The following is a 24,087-nucleotide window of genomic DNA, read 5'->3' on the forward strand; positions in this document are numbered from 1 at the left end:
CTATAATTTAATAGACAGACAGACAGATAGCACTGGATCTAAACAAGCGTGCACAAAAAACTGCCACAAAAAAGTACAGACAATAATTCAAAGAAAGGACACGACCTACCTATTGCTACGGAGTAAACGCACTAAAGATTTAGAAACAATGCCAGCTTCAGATTTTGGTGCCAAATGCCAATAAAGCTGTGCAACTGCCATCACCACCTAAAAAAAGAACATTCAGAATGGCCTGTTAACTCAAAATAGCCATACATATATGTTATAGTTGCTTCAACGTGCAGAACCACCAAGTTACTCTTTTCAGAGAGTAAACTGCATGTTCATGTTCTTTGAAATCAATAAAGCAGACTGGTGGAGGGAGGAAGGATGCCAGGAGAAAGATATTTTATTTCTAAAATCCAAGCTAATAAGTAACTCTCATTTCTACCTGTATTTATTGTATGATCTAATATACAAAGGGACAGAGAGAAAGGGAAGGACAGATAGTGAAAGATGTACATAGGTAACTCAAATTATAACCACATAACATCATCCTTAATAAGCCAGTACTCCCAGCATTAGCTATACAAATTAATGAGGAAATACTGTTTTTTAAAGCTTCTGTAAAGTTTGCGCTTTTATTTTTATTAAATATAGGTTCAATATCACTTGTTCTTTAGTTTCCACTAAAAACCTCCATCCATTACTCTATTATGCAATTCATAATATGATAGCTGCATTTACTGGCAACTTCTGAAGTCTAAAAATAACAAAAAGTAAAAACTATAGGGTTACATATTAGCATCCAAAGTAGCAAAAAGCAGAATGTGAGGTATAATAAAAATTATGGATTTTAAATTGCTTTTTAACTTTTTTCTTTTGGGTAAAAGACAAAGGAAGAATGCTATGCTAGTCACACCGTAACCTTCCCTACAATACTGTTACGGTCACCTTTCTAACCTAAACTAAACAAATCACAGAAAGCAGAATCAAAGTAAAGACACCATTATGACACTTGGTATCCTAAATCTTAAATATCAATTAAACAAAAACGTGGTTCTAAAGAGTAAATACTACGTGATGAAAAGCACTTGAAAACACAATCTAAACAGCAGATTTTTTTAACATAATATGACAGGGATCTTATACTATTGACAAAAAGTTAGGGTCAAAGTGAAAGCAATTAACATCACCACCGGTAAATTCTGTGAATGGTACGAAAATTGGTGTAATAGCAGCAATTCAAAGAAGTATGATTTCACTTGACCAACTGCACTTAAATACCCTAGTTAATTTTAATACTGGAAAGTTCAAGATCATAAACGTGAGAATCAATATCATACTTAACAGATACAATTGAAGTGATTTACAGAATGTGGAAGATAAGTAACTGAAACAGCATTCTCAATGCAGTGTGATGGCAAAAATATCCAACATAACTGTTCTTTGCATGAGACAAGGAAATATTACACAGATGTTGCACAGAGCATAACCTTATGCTAAAATCACTAATATAATTGCTCTTGGAAAGCTGTATTTAATTTGTTTCTAAAGTTTGCTGAGAGATTAGAAATGGTTTTGTTAAGACCTACAAGTTAATCAGCGTCTAGAAATATATTTCACATGAGGAGCTAAGACCTGATCCATTTACTTTATCAAAAATAGGTCAAGAGGTGGCTTGATCACTGTTCATTAATTGTTCTGGTAAAGTCTTATAAGATCTTAACCTAAACAGATGTGTTAGATCATTCAAGATTTAACAGAAATTAGTACCCTCTTTCTAGATCGAATTTGTCTAAGCTAAGCTGTCAGAACATTTTGCATAGGAATATGTTGGATGCCCTGTCACTGAAATCTTTTCAGAAGATATCTCATCTTGAGTACTATTACAGACAGAGGTTGGAAATAAAGTTCTGTGGCCTGAGAAATGCCACAATGACTAGCTAGCAGCATGGCTTTCTGGTACTAAAAATCTACCCGCGTACTAAAGTCTCCTGGAAATAGCGTAGAACATACTATACTCAGAATGTCGCAGGTACCCTGGAACCCTGCCAAGATACCAACACTAAGAATCAGGCTGGGATTCACAAAGGATTCGGGCATAATTGTCTCCTTTTAAAATAAGGGACTCAAAGGAAAGTATCACTTAATGAATCAGTAACAACTATGATTTTCTTTGCAAGTCTCTGTTGTCAAAATCAACAGTGTGTTGGCCATCCTAGCTGCCGAAAACTTAAGCACTAACAGCTAACTATGGTTTGGTTACCACATGTTATAGAAATCAGATTCAAATACCTCATTTTTGCTTAACATCTGGAATATAAAGCACAATCAGTTCACACGTTTTACTCAGGGGCTCGTTAATTTGAAAAAAAAGTTTTATCTAGTAGAAGAGAAAAGAACCGCTGTAGTTTTCCTGTAACAGTTACTACACGGTGTTGCCACATTAAAGAGGTATAGATTTTACTTCTAAATTCTTTATATTTTCTAGAAGCATAGGTACTTAGCAGTTCAACTTTTTATCAAACAGGAATTTGTCATACAGCAGCATTTCGGCTTTGAAGCAAGGGCTTTGTATTTCGTAACAACAGTCGGTGGTCTGGGTCCATAGTGTAGGTTTTTTTCACTTTCCGATCTTTTTCTTTCTGCTCTTCATCAGATTCATAGAAATTATTTTCATTATACTCTTCCACAACATCATCGTCATCCTACCAAGAGACAAAACGACGAAAACTTATACAGACTGTTTGAATCAACCAGCTTCATTGATTTAGAAAACACCATAAAACAAAAGAATTTCATGCAAGAATTCTGCATTTTTTTTAAACCAGCCATTATCTCTTCCACCCTAGTTTGCTCAAAGCAGTAAATGTAGCAACACTTAAAAGAGTCTTAGTAATATATGCAAAATTTCCTTGGAGGTAAGATCAACTATTAAATGAAATGCCTTTGTTAATTTGTAAACCCGATTAGGCGAAACTACTAAGTCTATTTAGAGCCTATGAGCTAAAATTGACATTTCTGAAAGATGTCAGTTCTTTAAAATTCACTCTGTTTTGAAGACTTTACACAATTTACCTGCATTCTCTAGCAATATAAAAATTACCTATGAAAATAGCAAATCAGGACAGTTCTTTTAGCCAATTTCTTAAGCAAAGGTTACGCATCCTGATCCTGGCTTTCCCTGATGAAGATCAAATCACTGAGTTTAAATAAAGTTATAATCTTTCAGCATAATATCACTTACAAAAAAAATTCATTAGCATTTGAGATACTAGAAACTAGAAGTGTTGCTTTTTAGATGAATAACATCAAGGTACAGAGAAAAATATTTTGGTTAACCAAATTAATTTCTAAGATTCACAAGCTTCATATATAGCTGCCAGAGCATACATAGATCTCCACTTGCAGTTATATATCCATCTGAGGATTATGAAGGATTTCTTATTGTGGTACTGCAGGTGGGCCTAGAAGGCAGTCTGATCAAAGATCAGGGCCTTAGGGCTAGCAGAAAGCACCTTTAAAACAAAACAAAAAACCCAACCACACACACACATTAAAATGGTATTAATATATTTCATGTTATTAAAAGGGGTCTACGGAGAAGGCAGAGCCAGACATTCTCAGAGGTGCATAATGAAAGGATGGGAAGCAAAGGAGATAAGCTGCAGTGAGGGAATTTTCGGTCAGATATTAGGAAAAAGAACATTCAACGATATGATTAAACACTGAAACAGATTGCCCAGAGAGGCTGTGGCATCTCTATCTTTGAAGAACTTCAAACCTCGAATGAAAAGGTCCCAGGTAACCCAATCTAACTCTGCAGTTAGCCTTACCTTGAGTAGGGAACTGGACTGGAAGACCTCCAGAGGTCCCTTCAAACCTATATTATTCTATGGTTACAAAACGCACCTAGCTTTCAAAGAATAACACTTTATTTAACAGAGGAAGTTCATAAAACCTAACAACATTTGATCACCCGAAATCACAGAATCGTTTAGGTTGGAAGGGACCTCTGGAGATCATCTCGTCCAACCTCCCTGTTCAAGCAGGGTCACCTAGAACTGAAAGGTCTGTTTTGTTCAGTTTATCTTCAATGACGGCCCGGTAAAAGGTTACCTCATTGGATGGGCAGTACAATATCATTGCTTTAATGTATTTTCTTATTCTCCAGCAATCTGTATCTTAGATTGAAGCGTTCACTTCTATACTTATCATGTTTAATAGCTGCCAAAGGACACTTCCTTATTTCGTCACCACTCTCCTTTAAAAAAATACCACACATTTTATGACCTCCAGTGCAGACTGTGGCAATGAGTTCTACAATATAATGTGTCTGCACAAGTATTTTCTGTTATTACTTTCAACATACTATCAGAATATTTCATATATGCTAAGAAAAACAATGGGAAAAAAAAGGTTGATTTTTGAAATGCAGCATCTATATATACGTTTACAGAAGAATATTTGGGTGCTTTTATGTTATCAGTATCCACAAAGGCACACTTAAAATTGTGCACCCACTGTGTGCCATATATGCAGTAATAAAGGAAGGCAGAGGATATCCCTCACCTTCAGTTCCTCTCAGCGACTGATAGCCTAAGGTCAAGTGGACTGCAAAGAAAAGGGGTAAGAGGGAGGGCTGTAAATGTACATATACATGTAACACAACCAAGATAAAACTGAAGGTAAGTAACTTGTCTTTCTCCCTTAAGTGATTAACTATTGCCATACATGAGAGATGATCACAATCAGTTTCTAGATGAAGGTCAGTGTTGGGGGGGGGGGGGGGGGGAAGGATCACAGCACCACAATACCAGCTATTTAACAGATGCATCGGAGCAGCACTAAGTAGATCTCCTGAAAGTATCAGCTAAGTCCATTAAAAAAAAAAAAGTTTCTTTCATATATTTGAATATTCAGGGTTAAGGTATTTGCAAATAGAATGAAGTTTCTTGGATCTTTCTGTCAGAGACACAAAGCTGGAAGGTCGTCTGAAAGGTCTTCTCTAAACATAAAGGACAGAGCATCCCTAATGTTAAGGTGTGAAGAGAGTTCAGAAGAAGCAGTCTGAGATTTGGGAAAGACAAGGGGAAGGTTAATTTATTGTGACAGATTGTTGTGGGGTGGGAGGGGGGGAAATGGATGAAAGAGGTTGGTCTTTATGGATGAGTTTAGTAGAGAATTGCCCATAAGGCAATGGTTCATTGTATTCATAAATAAAGATCGAAGGTTGGTTGTATTCATAAATAGTAGGATGGCTGTATTCATAAATAAATACAACAAAATCAAGAGGCCTCTTTTACAGACACACACAGGAATCCAAAAATAGTAAGAGAACCTGAGATTCAAGAAAATAGGTGTAGCACAGCTAAATTGAAAGTAATGACAGACACCTACCAGTCCAGCATTTGAGAACTAGGAGGAAAGGCTGAATTCCCCCTCCTTAGGCTTAACAGCACAGTCAGAACGTGGGATGGAAGGGGCCTGGAGCATGCCCCAGTACATAAAGGGCTACAAAACTAACGCTGTTAGCACAAGAGTAGGCACGCTATCAACTGGCATACAGATAATCACTTCTAGGAGAAAATCCTTAAGGTTTAATTACTTCTACTTTGACATACTTAAATGCATTAAAAGCTTGGGGGGGGGGGGGGGAGGGGGGGGACCACCAAAGCCTGGATTACCAAAACACGGAATGCTCAACATTACAAAAACAAGTGCTTTTTTTCCATAAGCGGCAGACTACCAAAGCCTGTTATATTCAGATGTGTCCCTGGTCTCCTAAGTTATTCCATCTCATCTTGTCACCAGAATACCCAACTAAGAGACAAAGCTTTACTGTGGCTAGTTGGAACTACTCACACTACAACTAACTGGATGCTGCCAACCACCAAGTATAACAACAGCTCTGCCTATTGCCTTTCTCCCAAGTCTCTGTCCAACTATTTCAAGGATTATCCAACCCTAGAAAACTATTTTAAGAATACTAAAGTCCTATATTAAACTACTTATTTTCTAAAAGACTTAATTACTTTTGAGAAAAACACATCTTTTTAATTCTAGCTGTAGTTAGCAAAGAGATCAAAAGTGAATGGGAGAATGAATAGCTAGATATGAAAATAAGAGTTCTTTAATAAGTCTTCAGAAAACTAAGCGTGCCTTAGTCAAGACCCATAGGTAAAAATATCTTCAATGGAAGCAACAGGGAAGGCAGGAGAGAAGGAAAGAGGTGACAATAAATGCCAAATTTGTAATTTTGTTCTGTTTATTACAATTTGAAAGGACACTGAAAATAACGTTTCCCTTCACATTTCCTCTCATTTTTATTATTTGATGACAAGAGTGTTCCTCAGCATTTTACAGCAGCCTTAGCAGTATTAGGTCTTATATTTCCTATGCAACAGCAACCAAAGTGATTTAGTTTGCTTAATTCTCTGTCTATACATCTCTGTGAGCAGTCACCCTTTTAAATTAAAAACTCAAGATGCTACATCAGGAGTACTGATAACTCAGGATGCTAAATCAGGAGTACTGATAACTGAATCCTTCCCCTTATCTACAGGAGAGGGGACTTTGAAGCAAGATTCCTGATCCCAACGCATCTTAACCCTGCACTAATGAAGGTTCCTCTAACAGATAATTCGATCTTCACTGATTCAGTCTTCACTATCACTGCCTTGATTGCTAACAGGCACACATGTCAGTACTATTGAACTCAACACAAAAACAGAGCTGGAAATAGTATTTAACTCATTAATCACTGTTATAAAGAAACAGCTTGAGCTCACACATTTCTGACTTTTTTAAACACATTTCTTTATAAAGAAATGTTGGTTAGAAATGTTTGAAATAAAGTTCCAAATAATTCCAAAGCAACTTACACATCTTACAAAAACTTTTTATTTAAAACCTATCAGAAGCTTTATAGTATACCACTTTCTGTTATCACAGCAGCAAAATTAATGTGATGTTTTCTGATAGTCCTGTATTTATTCTGGTCTCTAGAATTCTCTTCTTTTCTCAAATCTATTGAAATCTGTTATGAAATAACATGGTGACACCACACAGGTAAATAAGTTCAGTGAACTGAAATTCATCAAGATCAAATTGATGAAGTCCAAAACAGTGAGAATTTGTAGTCACACAAGGACCTTACTAAGGCAAAGAGAATATGCAATATTGCAAGATTTGCAGGCTACCATGGAAATGGAAATAAAGTACTACATAAAAGAGCTAGGAGACTGAAAGATAAAAACGTATAGGCATCTTGGTGTATAAAACTTGTCATTTCAAATTCTATTAATCATCCCACACACAGATATGGAGACCAGTTATCAGGAGACGTGAAAACATTCAATCACTAATCACCTTAACACTCAACCTGAACTGCTCAGTACACTCACTGCCAAAAGGAGAAAAACATACATTTTTCATTAACAAGTTTGCATTTACTTGAGTAACAGGTCTCTTTCAGTATTCACAAATTACCTTCTGCTATCACAGACAAGCTTATTTCTTGACAGCACTCTTGTATCTTGAACAGTATTCTGTTCAGCAGTTCGGGGTCTACTGACCAGAAAACCCAGAACTGAACCCTTCAAGAGGTGGCCCTATTAAGCGGATTGACGCACGACAGAGCATAGCCAAGAACCCAGACCATCAAGCAAAATACCACCTCAAAGAATTAACTGAACTCCCCTGGTTTTGCTTTTCCCTGTAACATGGAAAGCCACAGCACTAGACACCACTGAAACGTCACTGCCTATAGTGGTACGATAGCAAGATGCTGAAGAGGGCGGCAAAAAGCCCAGCAGAAAACTACCTGAAGCATGTATCCAGTAAGAAACATACGGTCTGTCTGTATAATGCTCAGTTGTGGGTCGGGAGAGCTCTTTGATCCTTTCTAGCACGGAAGAGGCAGCATAAGAGTTCAAGAAGTAGATTCAAACGTTCCAATGTTTTCTCTTGTCCTTTCAATCACTTTAGATGCATTTTGCACAGCCAATTTAGGACTAATCGTACCATTAAAGGAATTTTTTTTTTTTTTTAAAGTGGGTTTCATTTTCACCTGGATCAGGAGAATGACCTGGCTCACCCTGTGGTCACAGGATCACCGGAACTGATGAAGGAAAGCAGTAGGTGGTGAAGGGAAAAGGACAGGAAAGAGGATTCCCTTTCAGTGGCTGCCTTTAGTTAAACTGCATTAAGTACACGCATAGTTTGTAGTAGCACATGATTTAATTGTGCTGTTAAGAGCTTTTCTAAATTGGCAAATCACTAAGAAAGTTCAGAACCTTGGGAGAATGAAGTGATTAAACACAGAGTAAGACCACTAGCATTCCAGGCTAGGAACTGCAAACAGACTGTGCGTTCTACATCATCTGCAGTTTATTTAATCCAGTACAAAAGAGAATATTTTAGTGTCAGAGAACATGCATAATTCTTTTTTACATTATTCCAGACACACAGCTTAGGGATATCTTCATAAAGTATTAACAGTTTAAATGAAGAAACTGCCAGATAACAAGTTCCATTAGCCTGTTGTTAAAGTTACTAAGCAAATGAGCTAACATTTAACTAAGATCCTGCTGGAAATTACATTTAATAAGGTAATAAAGTTGAGAACGTGCCTTCCATTTAGGGTAAAGCACATTAAAAAAACGCTACAATTGCCTCCAAATGGAGCTTCAATACTTCCACAAACTCCGAGTTTATGGAAAACTTCACCAAAATCCAAAGCACAAACACATGCTGTTTGCCTGTGCTAATAGCCCAAACCCTGCTTTGTAACCTGAAGCAATTCAAACATTTATATTCCTAGGTTAGGTATAACTGCCTTTTAAGGTCCTAGGTTTCTATTTCTCTCCTTAAGATATGTCTAACTCAGGTTCCTAAGGAAATGCACAGGAAATAGAAAAGCCTGTGACTATTTCTACAATGGCCTTTCCACTCTCCCCCTCAGGACACCATTTCTGCAACACTAGCCTGGGTACACACGTTAGAACTCAACCTCCTCCTGTCTTACACCTTTTTTCCCCCCTCCTTCCCTGTCCCTGACCTTTCCAGTTGAATAGATCTAGCTGAATACCTAGTTTTTCAAAAGGAGTGCTCAAGTCTAACAGTTGCATCTTATTATTACATCATATTACTCTTTTCAGAAAGTAATGTTTGCTGCTGGAGAATCATATAGTTTATGGAAATTTCACTTGCTTTCAAGTTTTCAAATATACTACACATGCAAGATGAGGTTAAACAGACATGTAGAAAAAGTGTTACTTATGTTGCAAAGCATTGCATAAATGTGCTTGTAACAGTATCTAACTACAGAAAAAGGAACAAGAGCCCTTGGGGGGAAAGAAAAAAGAAAAAGAGAGAGAGAGAGAGAAATGGGTGAAACGAAGTGAGGCAGGCAGGAAGTCAGCACGCATTTGGACAATATGTCTCAATGAATTTAAATTGTTGCTAAAAGAACTTCCACTTTCCACTCTTTCATATTGTAGGTGACTTCAAACATCAATCCCCAAATCTCATTCACATCATTATAGCTATCTGGAGGTAGGTGTTTGTGCAAATAGTAGCTATAAAATTGTTCTGCCAAATTCGGAAAGCATCTTCTGTGACAATTATATATAATGAGTGTATAGAAGGTATTTCAATTGCTATTCTACTGGTATCTGAGATGGGTAAATTTCTCAACAAAGCCTTCCACAGAACATGAACTTTGGTGAAGCTTGCTCTGATCGTGGATCCACTTCAAATGCCTCAGAAACACCTTGTGATAAAACTAGCTATCCACTTTGACATTCTTTCCTTTTTTTTTTTTTTTTTTTTTTTTTTTTTTGCCAAGTGTAGGGTCAGGATCAGGGGTGGAATGGGGAAGAGGCAGACACTATTTTTCAGTCTCTCAGGGTAAGCCTGAGCAGCATTGGGGGACCATCTGAAACATCTAGTCTTACAAATAGAAGGGCAAGACCCTTCTGGCATCCAGAGGATGTAAGAACATTTTGATGCTGGAGACATGACATTTAAGGAAGCAACCACGCAAATTAATTCTCAGGTTAGGTGGAAATTCAGGAAAGGTCTGAAGAAATATTCTACATGAAAGGAATACTACACATAAGAATTGTAGCAAAGTTCTCCTCCACTTTTCTAGAATGATTTCATTGCCAGGAAAAGTATCTTGAGATATATAGGTGCAGCAAGAAAATTTATAAAAGGCTCAAACACAAAGGCCAGATAAGTCGTAATAAGTGAGATCCTGCTGAGGAACTGTGTCCTCTAACAGCCCTATACGATTTAACCAACTCACCCTTTCACAAATTCAAGGATAGTATGGAACGCAAGGGTATGGGGCAGAATAACCATTAATCGCACTTTGACTCAATTAAGGGAGAAGTCAGACTTTGTCTTCAGCAAACCAAAATAAGGGGACTGAATAGGATAAAGATCCCAGAGAAAACCAAGTCATGTAATAGGTTTATCTGCAAAAGATTCTATCTTGTAGAGTGCTTTCCGATGTTCCAACTGGTCTCAACAGAGAGTTTGGCGTAAGTTAAGTTTGGAAGGTAAGAGCTCTGGGACTATTCACCAGTAGGTGAAGCTGATTCCAACACTAAAACCACCTCCGTTGAGAAAGATCAGTGCTCCATTTACTGCGTCACCAACAGGATCCTTGGATAAGAGAAATGGTAGAAAAGGTAGAAAGCAGCTTTCCTAACTATAGAACCAATAACGAATCTGAAACTTTGATGCTGTGTGTGTGAAGAGGCCTACCTAAATCCTTCCACATGCTTAAAAGATGGATTTCATCTAGACTAGTGGCCTATTTTTGGTCTATCAGAATGAAATGAGAATTATCTTCAAGACTGTTCAAGAAGCCAAAAAGATAAACAGTGACAAGATTCAACAGGATGACTGCTGCATCAAAACACTGAGCAGAACTCAGTCAATCACACTTGTTGATAACTACAGTTTTACAGAAGTATCCATCCACACTATCCATAATGGGAGTCCTTGAATAACAGACAAGTATGCCAGAGCAGATAAAGTTTCACATGAGGAACTGTCTGTTGTCTAAGAGAGGCACCATCTCACACGGTGGAAAGATGGCCAAAAATTGCAATGGCATTTGACATAATCTGACGCCAGCCTGGAGAAAGGCCTTAGAAGGCACAAAGCCAAGTTTGTCACAGAGATCTCCTGGTACTAACCAAATAAGGGCAACTTTTCTCTCATTAGCCAAAGGGAATTAAAGAGTCAAAGAATAAAAGGACCAGATCATCCATTCCATAGACAATGGATTATTTTTAACTACTAATCAAATCATTTAAGTATACTCTCTTTCTTAGGTATACTGCCATTATAACTAGCTGTGCGATAACAACTTATGCTGCTGTGAACAAGCTAATGGAACTAACAGTGAGCTTCTGAAGAAGGCTACAGCTCTGGTGGGAGCACGAAAGTAGGGGAGTATTTCTAGGTCTTAAGCATAAGTATCGAGTGCCATTTTATATTCCCTCAACTATGAGAAAGATCTGCATGAATCTGGCAGGTCCTGAATGCATGGGGCCTACAGGAGATCCACAGCAACTGAAGACTAGATAGGGCATGCTGTGGCATTTAGTACAACACTAGACCCTTACGTTCCGATAAATGAAACATATCCTGGTTTCCTTAAAGGTCGAAAGGCTTCAGACATTTCCTTTTTTGTAGGATGAAATTATTGAAGTCCACCACAAAAGTGCTTTCCTTTACCAAGTTACTTATTGAATGTTTTATCATTTTATTAAAAGAAAACATCTAAGTTTCTAGCATCTAATATAACCTCCTGTTGATGCTGCTGTGCAAAGTCCTTGAAAAGGAATGAGCTGGGCATTACAGGGCAGCTGAGAAATAAACTGGATCACAGTTCCAGGATGCAGGTTACGGTAACAGTTATGAACAGTAGCTATTCCTAAATGGACAGAAAGTAGGAAGACCTGTTACTGTCACGAAACCTGAAGCATATTCTGCTTGGCTTGGACACTATGCATTTTCAGTTTTCAGGAACAAAGTTCCTTAAAAAGGAATGAGACCATTTTTGGAAACCTAATTTTTCCCTTCAATCACACTCTGAACTTAAAAAGATTCTGGTAATGAAATAGTGGTCTGGGATATGACCTTTATTCTACCAGTAAAGCACTTGTAAAGAGGCTTCCTGATGAAATATGCAATGATAAAACATATGCCTGTTATTTCCTTTTAAAATAAACAGACTGAACACTTTCAGCTAATATTAATTAACTCCAATTAAGAAAATAGTGTGAACACTCAAAAGTGTATTCTACTCTCAGTCAATTCCTTTTAGGGCGGAAAAATATACAACAGAAGTCAGCAAACAGAATGCAATGTTCAGGTGTGCTATACTTTCTATAGCATAGACTATATAAACAGTTTTATACATATAATTTTAATATATAAATACACACATACAATTATCACACTACATAAACGTTGCCTTCTATCACTCCACTAGGGACCAGACCCGTTGCTTCTACACAAATTAATAAAGCATACATGCATTTTCATTTAAGTGAACAGTAATGGAATGAAGAGCCCATAAAACTTACAAGATCAGCACTGTTTTGTTTATCTAAAGAGATAAACACGCTGTCAGCTAACAGGGGCTAATATATTCGGATGATGTTGAAAAACACTGTTTTTCAACTGCAAACATCTGCCAGGAATGAAGCACCCCAAGAAATAGCTTATAACGCAAGTGCAATTGATATTTCTTACTAAATTTTCAATGACTCAATGGCCAATACAGTCTCAAACCTCTATTAATCTAAGAAGTCAAGAGATATGAGAAAGAGGTAGACTGAGAATCCATGATCTAAAAAAAATACCGGTGAAAATTATACAAACGTAGTTTTCAAAGGAGAAAGCCCCTCCTTCCTTTCCTATTTCCACTGGGTTCATTCCAGCAGAGACACTTCCCTGCTTTCAGGACATTGATCAAACACGGGACACTGAGCTCACACAAGAAGTATTGCAACCAGGAATAATTATTTTATGCAGATTTTAACTTGCCTTTACAAACACCAGTTCTGAGGTGAACTAATCCTTTTGTTAAAAAGGCTCCAAATTCTCTTCCACAGCCAAGTTGTTTCAAAAAGGTTTAACAACTGAGAGAAGGAAGGAGAACAATTTCCAGAGCTATACTTTATATGGGCTCAAGACTGTGGCAACGGTCTCAGGGTCTAAGCATCAGTTGCACAGTCCCAGCACTTGAAATGCTTGGAGCATCACCTGAACTCAGGTGACCTCACAGCAATTATGCACTACCAGTAAGAAAGGAATGGGTCAGCACGTGACAATAGTTCAGAGCTGCAAGAAGTAAAGGCTTCAAATTATGCAAGATTATCAACAGTATTTATTCTTTGGCTTTAAAATACTAGCTTTAATCTCATTTTAGCTTCAACAAACAAGAAAGCCGTAGCACAAAATCCCCCACTATCTCTTGGTACTCTTAATAGCAGAGTTTACTGACTATGACCTTTGTCAATATCCCTGTAAACAGCTATTCTAGGGCAACATCAAGGAATCCTTACATAACGTAAGGTCTCTTGCAACTCAGTGTACCTTGTGGTAGTAAAAGCCTCTGGAGTTGCACGTTTCCTAATCATCAAAACATTTTCTTTCTTTCTTTCTTTCTTTTTTTTTTTTTAAATAGGATATAGCTAAGTTTTATTGTGGCTAAGAAAGACATAAGATAATCCTACTACTTGGGGGAAGGAGATGGATTTAGTATACATTTTAAAAAAGCTTGCTATATAAAAGGCTTTCAATTTGTAAATATACTAAAGAGCTTGATACTTAAACTACACAAAAGTACCAAGATAGACACCTAGTGAGAACTGAGAATCAAACTGTACAATGTGAAATTTAACATTAAGGCATTTTGAGTCAACATTTTTCTTAGTCTACCTTCTGTCATATATAAAGGTGAAGTAATAAACAATAAATAATCAAAGCTTCATTTATAGCTCACTAGACATTTTCCCTCATATACATATTCTAAGACTACATCCCTACATATCCTCATTTATATAACATACTACCCTATATAATTCTACTGCAGATGTACGTGTTTATTTCATTCTAAGAATCATAATTTCCTATAAAGCTATGTATATGAACTCATTCATCATATGGAAGACTCTTCCAATGGAGTTAAGGCCAGCATTATACTGACTTAAAAACTTCTTTAAACCAATAACACACTTATGAATACAAATTCAAAAAAGTAGTGAATTAAAAAAAGTTAGTGAAAAACTAAAAATCACAAAACATTCTTCAGAAAGCCTCTACTCATACAAATTTTGTACTACAGCTCCAAGACAAGAGCATCATGCAGGTGGAAGTATGCGTTTCAGGACCACTGAACATTAAATTTTTCTTAATATATCACAATTACAGAAACACCTGTGCTAAGTAACTTCATACTGAACTACTGTGTCAACACAAGACGTGTTAAAAAGCTCATTCTCATTTCTGTAAGTAGAAGTAACTAGAGTACATGACTGTACTGTAAAAATAGCGGCTAAGAGTTAAATATACTGCAGTCATTAACATCTTTCCACAACAACCCAAGTTCCCAATTATTGCAACAAACTCTCACAATACCTGCAGCTGGGCTCAAAATAATGAATTATGATTTTTAGATCACTTATTTATTCAGAACAGTTCCATTCTCCTCAAAACGTAAGTCAGGCATAAAATAGCATCCTCTTACTATAAAAACACTCTCATTTTAATAGTGTGTGGAATAGGTATTTTAATGAAAGCACAAAGAAATACAGATTTGCAAAGGAAAGAACAGGAAAACGTTTAGTGCATCAGGAAAGAGAAAGAACAGAAAACAAGTAGAACGAGAAGAAGAGATATGGAAAAGGCGCAATGGTGAAAGGATAACTAAAGGGAAAGGATACCATCTGCCTCTGTTACCGGCTAAAAGTTCCACAGGTTTTTCCTCAAGTCTAAAAATTAAAGTGGACTTTGGAACTCATGTTCAGAAGTTTGGTTAAACGCTTGAGTGGTTTTTGGGTTTTTTATTTGGGTCAAGGTTCTCTTAGGCTGATCTCAGGCAGATTCCTGAAGAGGCAGTATAAGCTATCCCATCAATATAGTAAGCATTTCAAAGCCAACTGCGGAGCAAAGGTTCTCTTCCATACAGTTGCACCATAAGTCAACCAGGTAATTGTCAGTTATTTGGGGGATGCAACCCAAAGCATATGCTCCACTGGTAGTAGTCACCACTTATCATGAATTATAAATAAGTCACAGAGAAACCGGGATCTCGAGGATCTCCAGCTGTACAGAATTGTAATGGTTCACACCATCACAATGGTTTCTCTTGTTTTCTAATGTCCCCAGTATACCCTCTAGTAACATCATGGACAGCACACACCAACGCCTGAAAACAATTCAGCTCCTTTCCCTCTGGAAGAAGCATACACAATCTCAAATGTAAAGTCAAAAAGGGATCCCCTCTCCACTCCCCATAAACACACACACATTCATATTTTTATTTTTTATTTTTTGCTTATTCCTACCAGTAGCCTTAGGACTGTCTACATTTTAATCCAAACTTTCCTAATGGCTACAGTAAAGAGGCAGAGGTGTAAATAATCATAGTTAATTACTTAAGCTTGCTACAATGAAGAAACAAGGCTAATGTGGGAGAAAAGCATTTGCGCTATTGTCCTAAAAAATTATTTTCCCTGAAGCTCTCCTTGCCTGTCTTTTTGGGAGGCTTGGAATCTTCTGTTCTTGAAGAGAAATCTTCAACTGAAGATAAAAAAAGAGATGACTTGTCAGGAGGAAAAAAAAAAAAAAGCTGAGGATTCAGTAACTTAATTTTTTCCAAAAAATACTAGGATTGTATATAAAACAGAAGTATAAAAGACAAACTATTTCAGGTATGCAGTTTTCTTCTCTGCCCACTAGACATGATGAAACATACTTATGCAATTTCAGAGATAGGAAGTTATCTCCGATTTGTCCAGTAATTTCCAAAAAGTCTAACTTGGGTTCCTGTTGAACATGCATTCTAAGATTAGAATTTAAATAAGCTTACTATGTGGTCCTGTTTTTCTTTCATTTCCCTGTCTGGGAAAATAAAAGTGAGAAGAAACTATGCTTATGCACTCATTTTTCAGTATTGGGAAACTGCTACAACAACCATCCACTTTTCAGAAAGATGCAGAGTGAGGTGAGAAATCAAAACACTAGTGATTATATTTGTTTGCAAATCCGTATCAGAAGCAATCCTTGGGAAATAGATAAATTCCCTAATAAAATCCTTCCATTAAAGAGAATAATCAGGGCAAAGCAGCATAGCTGAGCAATTCTTTAACTCTTCAAATCTTAACTGAAGATGATCATTGTAAATGCAATACACTGCAAGTAAACTAACTACAACATTTGTTTTAAAGCTACTACAATGATCATCCAACATTTAAACCATATTTGGACTACTTCCCTAGTTTTAGATGTTAGGAGACTTCAATTTTCAAGACACAAAACGATGTGAAACCTTAGCAGAATGCCAACTGTTCCAACACACCTGTCCTTAAATTGGCAACCTGAAAGATGAAAGTTTGATATCCTCACCTGAAAGTCTGCTCTACTTGTCTAAACAACATCAACGAACATCAAGTACTGCCTGATAGTTTTTTTCTTCATCCCAGTACACAAATCAGCAAAATCAATTGAAGATAGCATAACACATCAGCTGATTTACTTCAGTGTTATTCTTCCTCCAAAAACAGGTGGTACAAGATGATGCCGCAGAAGCGGATGTTGCTACCATTCAGACTTAAGTCACCACCATCTTGTTCTCTAGCGTTATTCCAATGAAACCGGAACAAACTTGTGGATACACTGCCAAAGAGATGAATGATATAAGATGGTTTAAAACTTTTGATAAACTATTCACTGTTCCTCGTGATGCTTTAGAAACATGCCACAACTGAGCAAGAATTCTGCCTGGTGTTATTTTAGTTGAAGTATATGTTCTCAGACTCAGGATATTAAAGCTTCCTCAGAGCAACCAAACATGTCTTCCTCAAAGAGAGGAAAAACTAACCAAAGGTTCACGTTTGCAAAGGGGGAACTAAGGAAACTCATTTTAGTTTTCATCTTTAAAATTGTGTTCATCTCTGCCTAGATTATTGGCTTTCAACAACTTAATTACAACAGATAGCTAGAATAAATGTCTCTCACCATATATATAAATAAATAATAATAAAATCCTGCACTATGAGTCAAGAAGGTAAGATTACAGCATTGGGCAGATTACATAGCAACTTTGCCGGTCAAAGTTTTGGGAAAACAGAGGTTGCTTTCTTAATCTTAGCAAGGTCCTAGAAATCTTGCTAAGAGAGATTCTACCCACTGCAGCTATTCCACCACAAGTTTGTCATAGGAATAAGGGAAATCACAGCAATACATTTTGCAGTAAAGATGAGTGGCATTTTTATCTGCAAATTGTACTTCTCATGTGCCAGTCACAAAGCAAACCAGATTAGGAAACTTGTGGCAGAAAGCTAACCCTCCCTATCCCTCAAGTTACTTTTCTGTTGGATCAATTCTCTTATCCAGACTGTCTTAGAAACATTAGCCCAAACAAGGGAGGAGAGGGAAGGTAGAAAGACAATAATGCTCCCTTTCAGGGGTAGGGGAGACTATTGTACAGTGATCATGAAACTACTGTCTTATATTATATCCACAATAATCAGAAAAATTTCAGAATTTCAAGCATTCTGCTTTCCATAATTGACTTTGAGCCATTTTCTTGTTAGAAATCTATGCTTTAAGCTATTCTTGTCCTATTAAGCAGTACAATCTGTAGATAAAGTAAAACTGATATTGCACTAAAACGGCTTGCCAGTCCCTTTTATGCCCAAAGGGCTTCAACAACAGGGAAGCGGTAACTGAATTCAGAATCCTCTACTTCAGACAGGTATACCAAGAATGCAAGCAGTAAGTACCATAACATATAACTTCACTGTATACTAACTTTTCTAAACTTTAGTCTTTTGATCTTATCAGCCAAATCAGGTTAACGTAAATCTATTGATATATGTTGCTTCACACCTGGATCTGAAGAGGAGAGCTTGACAGAAGTGGAAAATGAGCTGACTGCTTTTGATCGGAGAGTTACCGCTTTTCTGCGCGACTACAGCTCCCAGCTCTTCTGCGTTCTACGCTGGCTACTTCCAGGCGATTGAGCTGTTTTGGACAACAGCAAGCCTCCAGGACAGCGGCAGTACATACGCGCTGGGATGGCTGCTGCAGGCCCTGCTTCCTGCCATCCTCATCTCCAGAGGCTGCTGCTGCTGAAACAGGGACGGCTGAACAGCTCCTAAACCAGCTCCTGAACTGCTGCTGCTAGACTGCAGCCCAACACATTCATGCAAACCAACTGCGACTTCGTTTCACTGTCATGTATTAGGCCATAAGCTGGAAAGGTTCAGAAGCTGTTCACAAACCACTCCGCTGTCCTAAGAGTTTTTAGGAAAAGAGCAGGGCAAAAAGTTTAAGCTGGAAGACATTACAGCATTATCTGCCATCAAATACGTCACTACCTAGAAAACTGTTGAAATTGCTGCTCCCAGAGTATCACTGACTTGGCCTGTTTAGTTTAATAAATGTTACCAGTGGATACAGCTGATGTGAAACAAGGTTATTCTGAAACTGCTATTCACAACTAACTGCTTCAAAGGCATCTTTAAGTATTTCAGTACTAATAAAATAAAACAAGGACATTTTTCATCACAGTGTTCATCATCAGAATTGAAAATATTACCCATCAGAGAAGTTACAAATATAAATTGATTTTTTTAATTAAGGGATAACTCCATTAGACTTTTACCACAATTTTAAGCATATTGCTCGAGAAAGGATTTTTCTTCGTAATTGGGAAGCTTTCCAAATATTTGTTTAGGTTTCTAAGACCACAAGAAATCAGTTCAAAACATCAAACCATTACTTATTGTAAGTTAGCTCAACTTGAACAACAGAAGCATATTTTTCTCAAGAAGGTAAATTTTAGTAAATAAAAATGCAAACATGCATTTTAGCAGTCTTAAATTTATTAATATGATAGGTTTAATTTCCATTTTCCTGCATCAGCTTTATTTATAAAATGTCGTGCCCTATAAATATGTTGTTATTTTCTATAGTCAAGCACCCTCTTAACAAATCTTCTCATTAATATGTAAATTTAAAGTCAATCGGTCTTCTCCCTGACAGCACCATGAATTCCTAGTGCACTGTATAATCGGCTTTGACTTGGCATCCACTATTTATCATCAAAGATGTCAGTTAGAAAAATTATGGAAAATGTACTGCAATTGATATGCCTGCAATCTACTTTGTCAACACTTAATTGTTCCTCAAATCATACATTTACATATAAACAGCCTAAATACTGATCCATAATGATGCAAATAAACTAAATTAAAAATCTCTTCTACTACACAAGATGCTCTGTTGTATGATGTGTTCATTTCAGAACCTATTGACAAAGGCATGCATTTCAACTAGCCCCAGAAAAGAAAATTTCTGCTAATTTAATTGCTGAGTAGGTAGACGATCTAAATTTTGCACTGACGCTCATGAAAGTGGAAACCAAGTGTTATTAATACTATACCACTGGTGAACAAATTTTAGGTTGATACAGGCAGCAGCCTGACAATGAATACTGTTATATGAATATTCTAATTTCCTAGGCCATAAGCCACAGTAATAATTGTCATACATCCAGTTTCAATGAAAAGAGCACGTTATAGTCTTGAAGAGACCTAATCCCATTAAGACCTCCAAACTCTCTGTCCAAAAGGTCAGCCCCTTTTTCTACTCTTCATAAACAATAAAGTTATTTACAATCATAAACTAAAATTGGCTTAAATCAAGTTACATCTCAGTTATATCCTTAGGTAAAGTGAACATTAGGCATTGATTTTAATTCTTTTTAAAAATCCAAGTTTTGGGACTTAAGAATACAAGTAATTCTCTTTCAGTAAGCAACCTGTAATAAGTATTCTGCCTCAAGTATTTTAGGAAAACATATTACTTAAGTGCCTCATTACCTAAAGAGATTTTGTTTATTTTAAGCAATTTTCTGGAAAGAAGTGTTCTCAAAACCAATTTAATTTTCATCTAAAATGAATAAAGGGAGTTCCAAAATGCAAACAGTACTGTAAAAATCATGACTCTACATCAGAGATTTTTGCTGTGCTTCTGTCTTTCTAATCTTAAAGCCTACTATACTCCTTGCTTATTTAAGATGAATGAACACAGCTGTAAACTACGTCTGACTGAAATTAGCAGTTTGTCCAAATATATCTACTTATTATTATCACCTAATACACTATACATCTGTTAACATCAAGTACCACTGCATGTAAGTAAGCTCCATTCCCAGACAAAGTGTATTAAAAGGGAGCGCTTGAAGGAATTTGGTGAAATCTAGTGAATTACATTCTGTATTCCAACACTTACCAAAAAGAACTGTAACTATGTTCTCATTTGTTCTAGCCACAAAGCACAATAATCTGCTCTGAAATAAGAATGCCTGAAAACACAGTATTAAGGCACATTAGCTGGGCCTACTCCAGCCTAGACAAATTCAGGGGAAAACCAAACGATGACCTTTTTCTATAGTTCTGGGATTCGTTCATATTCATTACAAGTAGCTACCCCAAACATCCTTTAATGTGACTGTACAAAGTCCATCTTAAACTCCTGCTGTAAAACAATATACACACCATTAAATACATAAAGCTTTAAATATGAGTTAGTTTCAAACCAAATGGTAAGAGTTCAGTTATCAGTATTACCATCTCAAACTTGTACAACAGATACAAAAAAAAAAAAAAATGGAGTCATGGAGCAATTTATAATATTTATTTCCAGAAGTATTCTATCTTTTAACGTAAATTCTTCTTCAGAAGTAAATCCCTATTGAAACCAACGTTAATGGCATTATCAATTTCTTGAGCTCCTTACTTCTTGTTGTTAGGAAGTGACAGGACTTGGAGTTTGAATATCCTTGTTTACCCCACAAGTTTTAAAAGAACAGTGAGTTCACTCATATTTACACAATAAAAATGAAAATATCATAGATTTTTGGCATTGGTCATTTCATAAACACATATGCAACTCTCTAAATAGTCCCTCAGCATACTACATTACTTGTCTACACTTTGATATAGTTCAGTATGCTGTCGTATTAGGTATTCGTATCTACAATGATAATGTGTTTTAGAATGATAAAGCCTGAAAGAGGTCAAGTAAATTCTACCCAGTTTCAGGAAAGAATAGCAAACCTTTATAACTGAGTCACAAAAAAACTGGGAAGGAGCCACGTGACTCAAAGAACCGCAGAAGAAAGGCTCTCTTCTGCCTATAATCACTGCACTATAGGATATGTCAGCAGTAAACCAAAACAGCAACAGGTTATACCCTGGAAAGAGAATTCTTATGCTACGAAGAAGCATGGAAGTCTCATGTTAGTGAAGCCTTAAAGAACTAAGACTTTTGCATTTGATTTCTATTTTTTATTAAAGTCTGCATAAAAATGAATCTTAACCAGAGGACAAACCACATCTGACAATGGAAATAATTCAGAACGTGAGCACACACACAAAAATAATTGAGAAGTCACAAACTTACCTTCTTCCATGGGCTCACAAACTGTGTACGAGCATATCGAGTTAACATGTGGATTATAACAACTTGACCCCACTCTTCCACATCAACCAACAAGGTACACAGCTTTCGGTAGTTCTTGTGAATCAGATCTATTCTATCTGGACACACTTCCTCAAATGCCATCACAACACTTCCAGCTACCAGCTAGAAAACAAAATGTAAACCAGAAGGTCAGTATTCCTTATACATATCATCCACAAGTGATCATCAGAATTAATACTAGCAATTCTCAGTATTGCAAGATATGTTGAACGTCAAATTGATTCTGGGGGGAAGGGCACAGAAATGGCATCCTACACAAACTAGATTTGGGGTAAATTCATTAGAACAGAGTAAACATTTGCTGTTTCTATTACACGCTTAAATCTTAGCTCCCAGCCCTGAAGATACAACACAATGTAAGCATACAATTTTTTTTCCCCCTCACAATTATAGTTTCCAAATAAATTATCAGAGAACTTGCAATTAACTTAGAAATAACGGGAAACAACAAGTATAACAACAGCGATGTGCCCGACAAAGCCTGTTGGGATCCCCTTACTAATGTTGGCATGATAAAACTGAGAAGCAGCCTGGGTAAATTTCCCAGCACTACTGGAATCCAGACTTCTCTCCTGACACGGCTAAATTAACTGTCAGATGAAATTTTATCTTTAGAATTTCATGAAAACGCTTTGCACAAAAATCCATGAAATTTAGCATATTTAGCGATATTTTAATACTTTTCCCTCAAAAGAACACAAGCAGAATTTCTACGCGCTTTTGAGCACTTTTCGATTAATTCTGAACTTACAGAAACTGATCATTTATACCCTCATATACCCCCACCTTTTTCCCCCAAAGACATAAATCTTTAAGATACATATTATATATATACATATATATGCATATATAAATCATTAGACTGTGATCATAAAAACAGCTTTGTTCGCATGAGAAAGTTAAACAGATTCTCAAAATTCTAACGCTTAAAGCTTTATTCAAACCTTCTGAGGGAGGATTAAGATTAGAAAAGAAAATCTTTATAGGGGGTGCTTGTTAAAACGCTCTCAGCGAGTTGCTTTAACTGTGGGAAAGCTTCAAAAGCCGACCCTGCATTAAAAGGACGTGTCATTTTGTGCCTAGAATTATTATTCTCCCTCTCCTAATTGCTTTAATTAAGATTTGTTTTGTGTCGAAGTACATGTTAAGTCAAATAACTTACATGATGAGACTTTATATGAAGCAGCTGATATGTACGCAGTTAGCATGCATGCAGTATAGCCTTCTGGCAGCAAATTAATGTCATATTCTATCCAAGCACTGGGGATCTGCATTTCAACCTCTAAAATTTCCCCAATGACTTAAAGCAAGCAATTAAATAGAAACGCAGTTTATTGAAATGGTACTTTTTGAGAAATATTAAATACAATGATATTCATATGTTACATCTTTCCTCCCTCTGTATTTGGCTGACATTTGGTTTATTAGTATGCACCCAACATTACAATTGAAAGAAAACAGCTCAGAATATAGTCTTGCTATTATGCTAAACAAGTTTCAGGCTCTGTGGGGATTTTATGAATTATCAATAAGAATAAACGTGAAGTTGCATTTATTGTCTCTGGCCCTATCCACATACTGGTACCTGCTGGTCCCAGCAAGTACACAATTCATTCCAGGAAGCAAAGACTTCAGAGAGCTAAATAAAACACATTTTACACCTAAAGTAATTTCCTATTTTTTGCTGTATCACAAAAAGAAAAGGTCTTTTTCTTAATTTTTATTGCACTAAACTTTCTTCTGAATAACCACCTGCCTTAAGTTATTATGTAATTAAACACTGCTCTCAGTTGATGCTGACGTATGGAATCTGACTGGTTCCAAAGCGCGGCAGAATACAGTGGTTCACTCCTGGCAAACCACTTTCAGTCCTGAGCAGGTATTCAGTTAGGCCAGATAAGCTGAGAAGGGAGGAGAAGGGAGGGAAGAGTTTTATATTAGAACTCACAAAGGGCAAAGCACCTTTATCAGGATGCATACCTTGGAACTACAGTTAAGGCCAGCTTGCCCCAGGTTAACATCTTCATTTAGAACTAAAACGTGTGGCTAAGTCAGTGTTTTCATAACTTACTGATTTAACGTTAGTAAAAGCTTCACTTCTGTGAAAAAAGTTACGGAGCTTGTGCCGATGTTTTAGGACAACAGTCTAGTGGACTAAATTTTAGAAGAAAGGGATGAACGCTTTGAGACCACAGAGACTTGCTTTCTCACAGTCCCACAGACTTTGTCATAAATACTCCATATCTACACACTACAAGATTGTGTAGGCTCATTTGGAAGGTTTTACACATAAGGGAA

The 24,087-nt window shown here is 36.7% G+C and overlaps 1 protein-coding gene across 2 annotated transcripts in view; it reads right to left on the minus strand.

Moving 5' to 3' along the window:
- Positions 1–24,087, minus strand: part of LOC104152952 (adaptor related protein complex 3 subunit beta 1) — a 158,619-nt gene that overhangs the window by 93,192 nt on the left and 41,340 nt on the right. For both annotated transcript variants that reach the window (XM_068926133.1, XM_068926132.1), the window contains 3 exons: positions 21,709–21,891; positions 2,526–2,690; positions 110–207 (listed from right to left, as the gene is read on the minus strand). In XM_068926133.1, the coding sequence (XP_068782234.1) occupies positions 110–207; positions 2,526–2,690; positions 21,709–21,891 (446 nt within the window). The remainder of the gene's footprint in view (positions 1–109; positions 208–2,525; positions 2,691–21,708; positions 21,892–24,087) is intronic.

This window comes from Struthio camelus, chromosome W, assembly GCF_040807025.1.
Source record: "Struthio camelus isolate bStrCam1 chromosome W, bStrCam1.hap1, whole genome shotgun sequence".
Classification (NCBI taxonomy): Eukaryota; Metazoa; Chordata; class Aves; order Struthioniformes; family Struthionidae; genus Struthio; species Struthio camelus.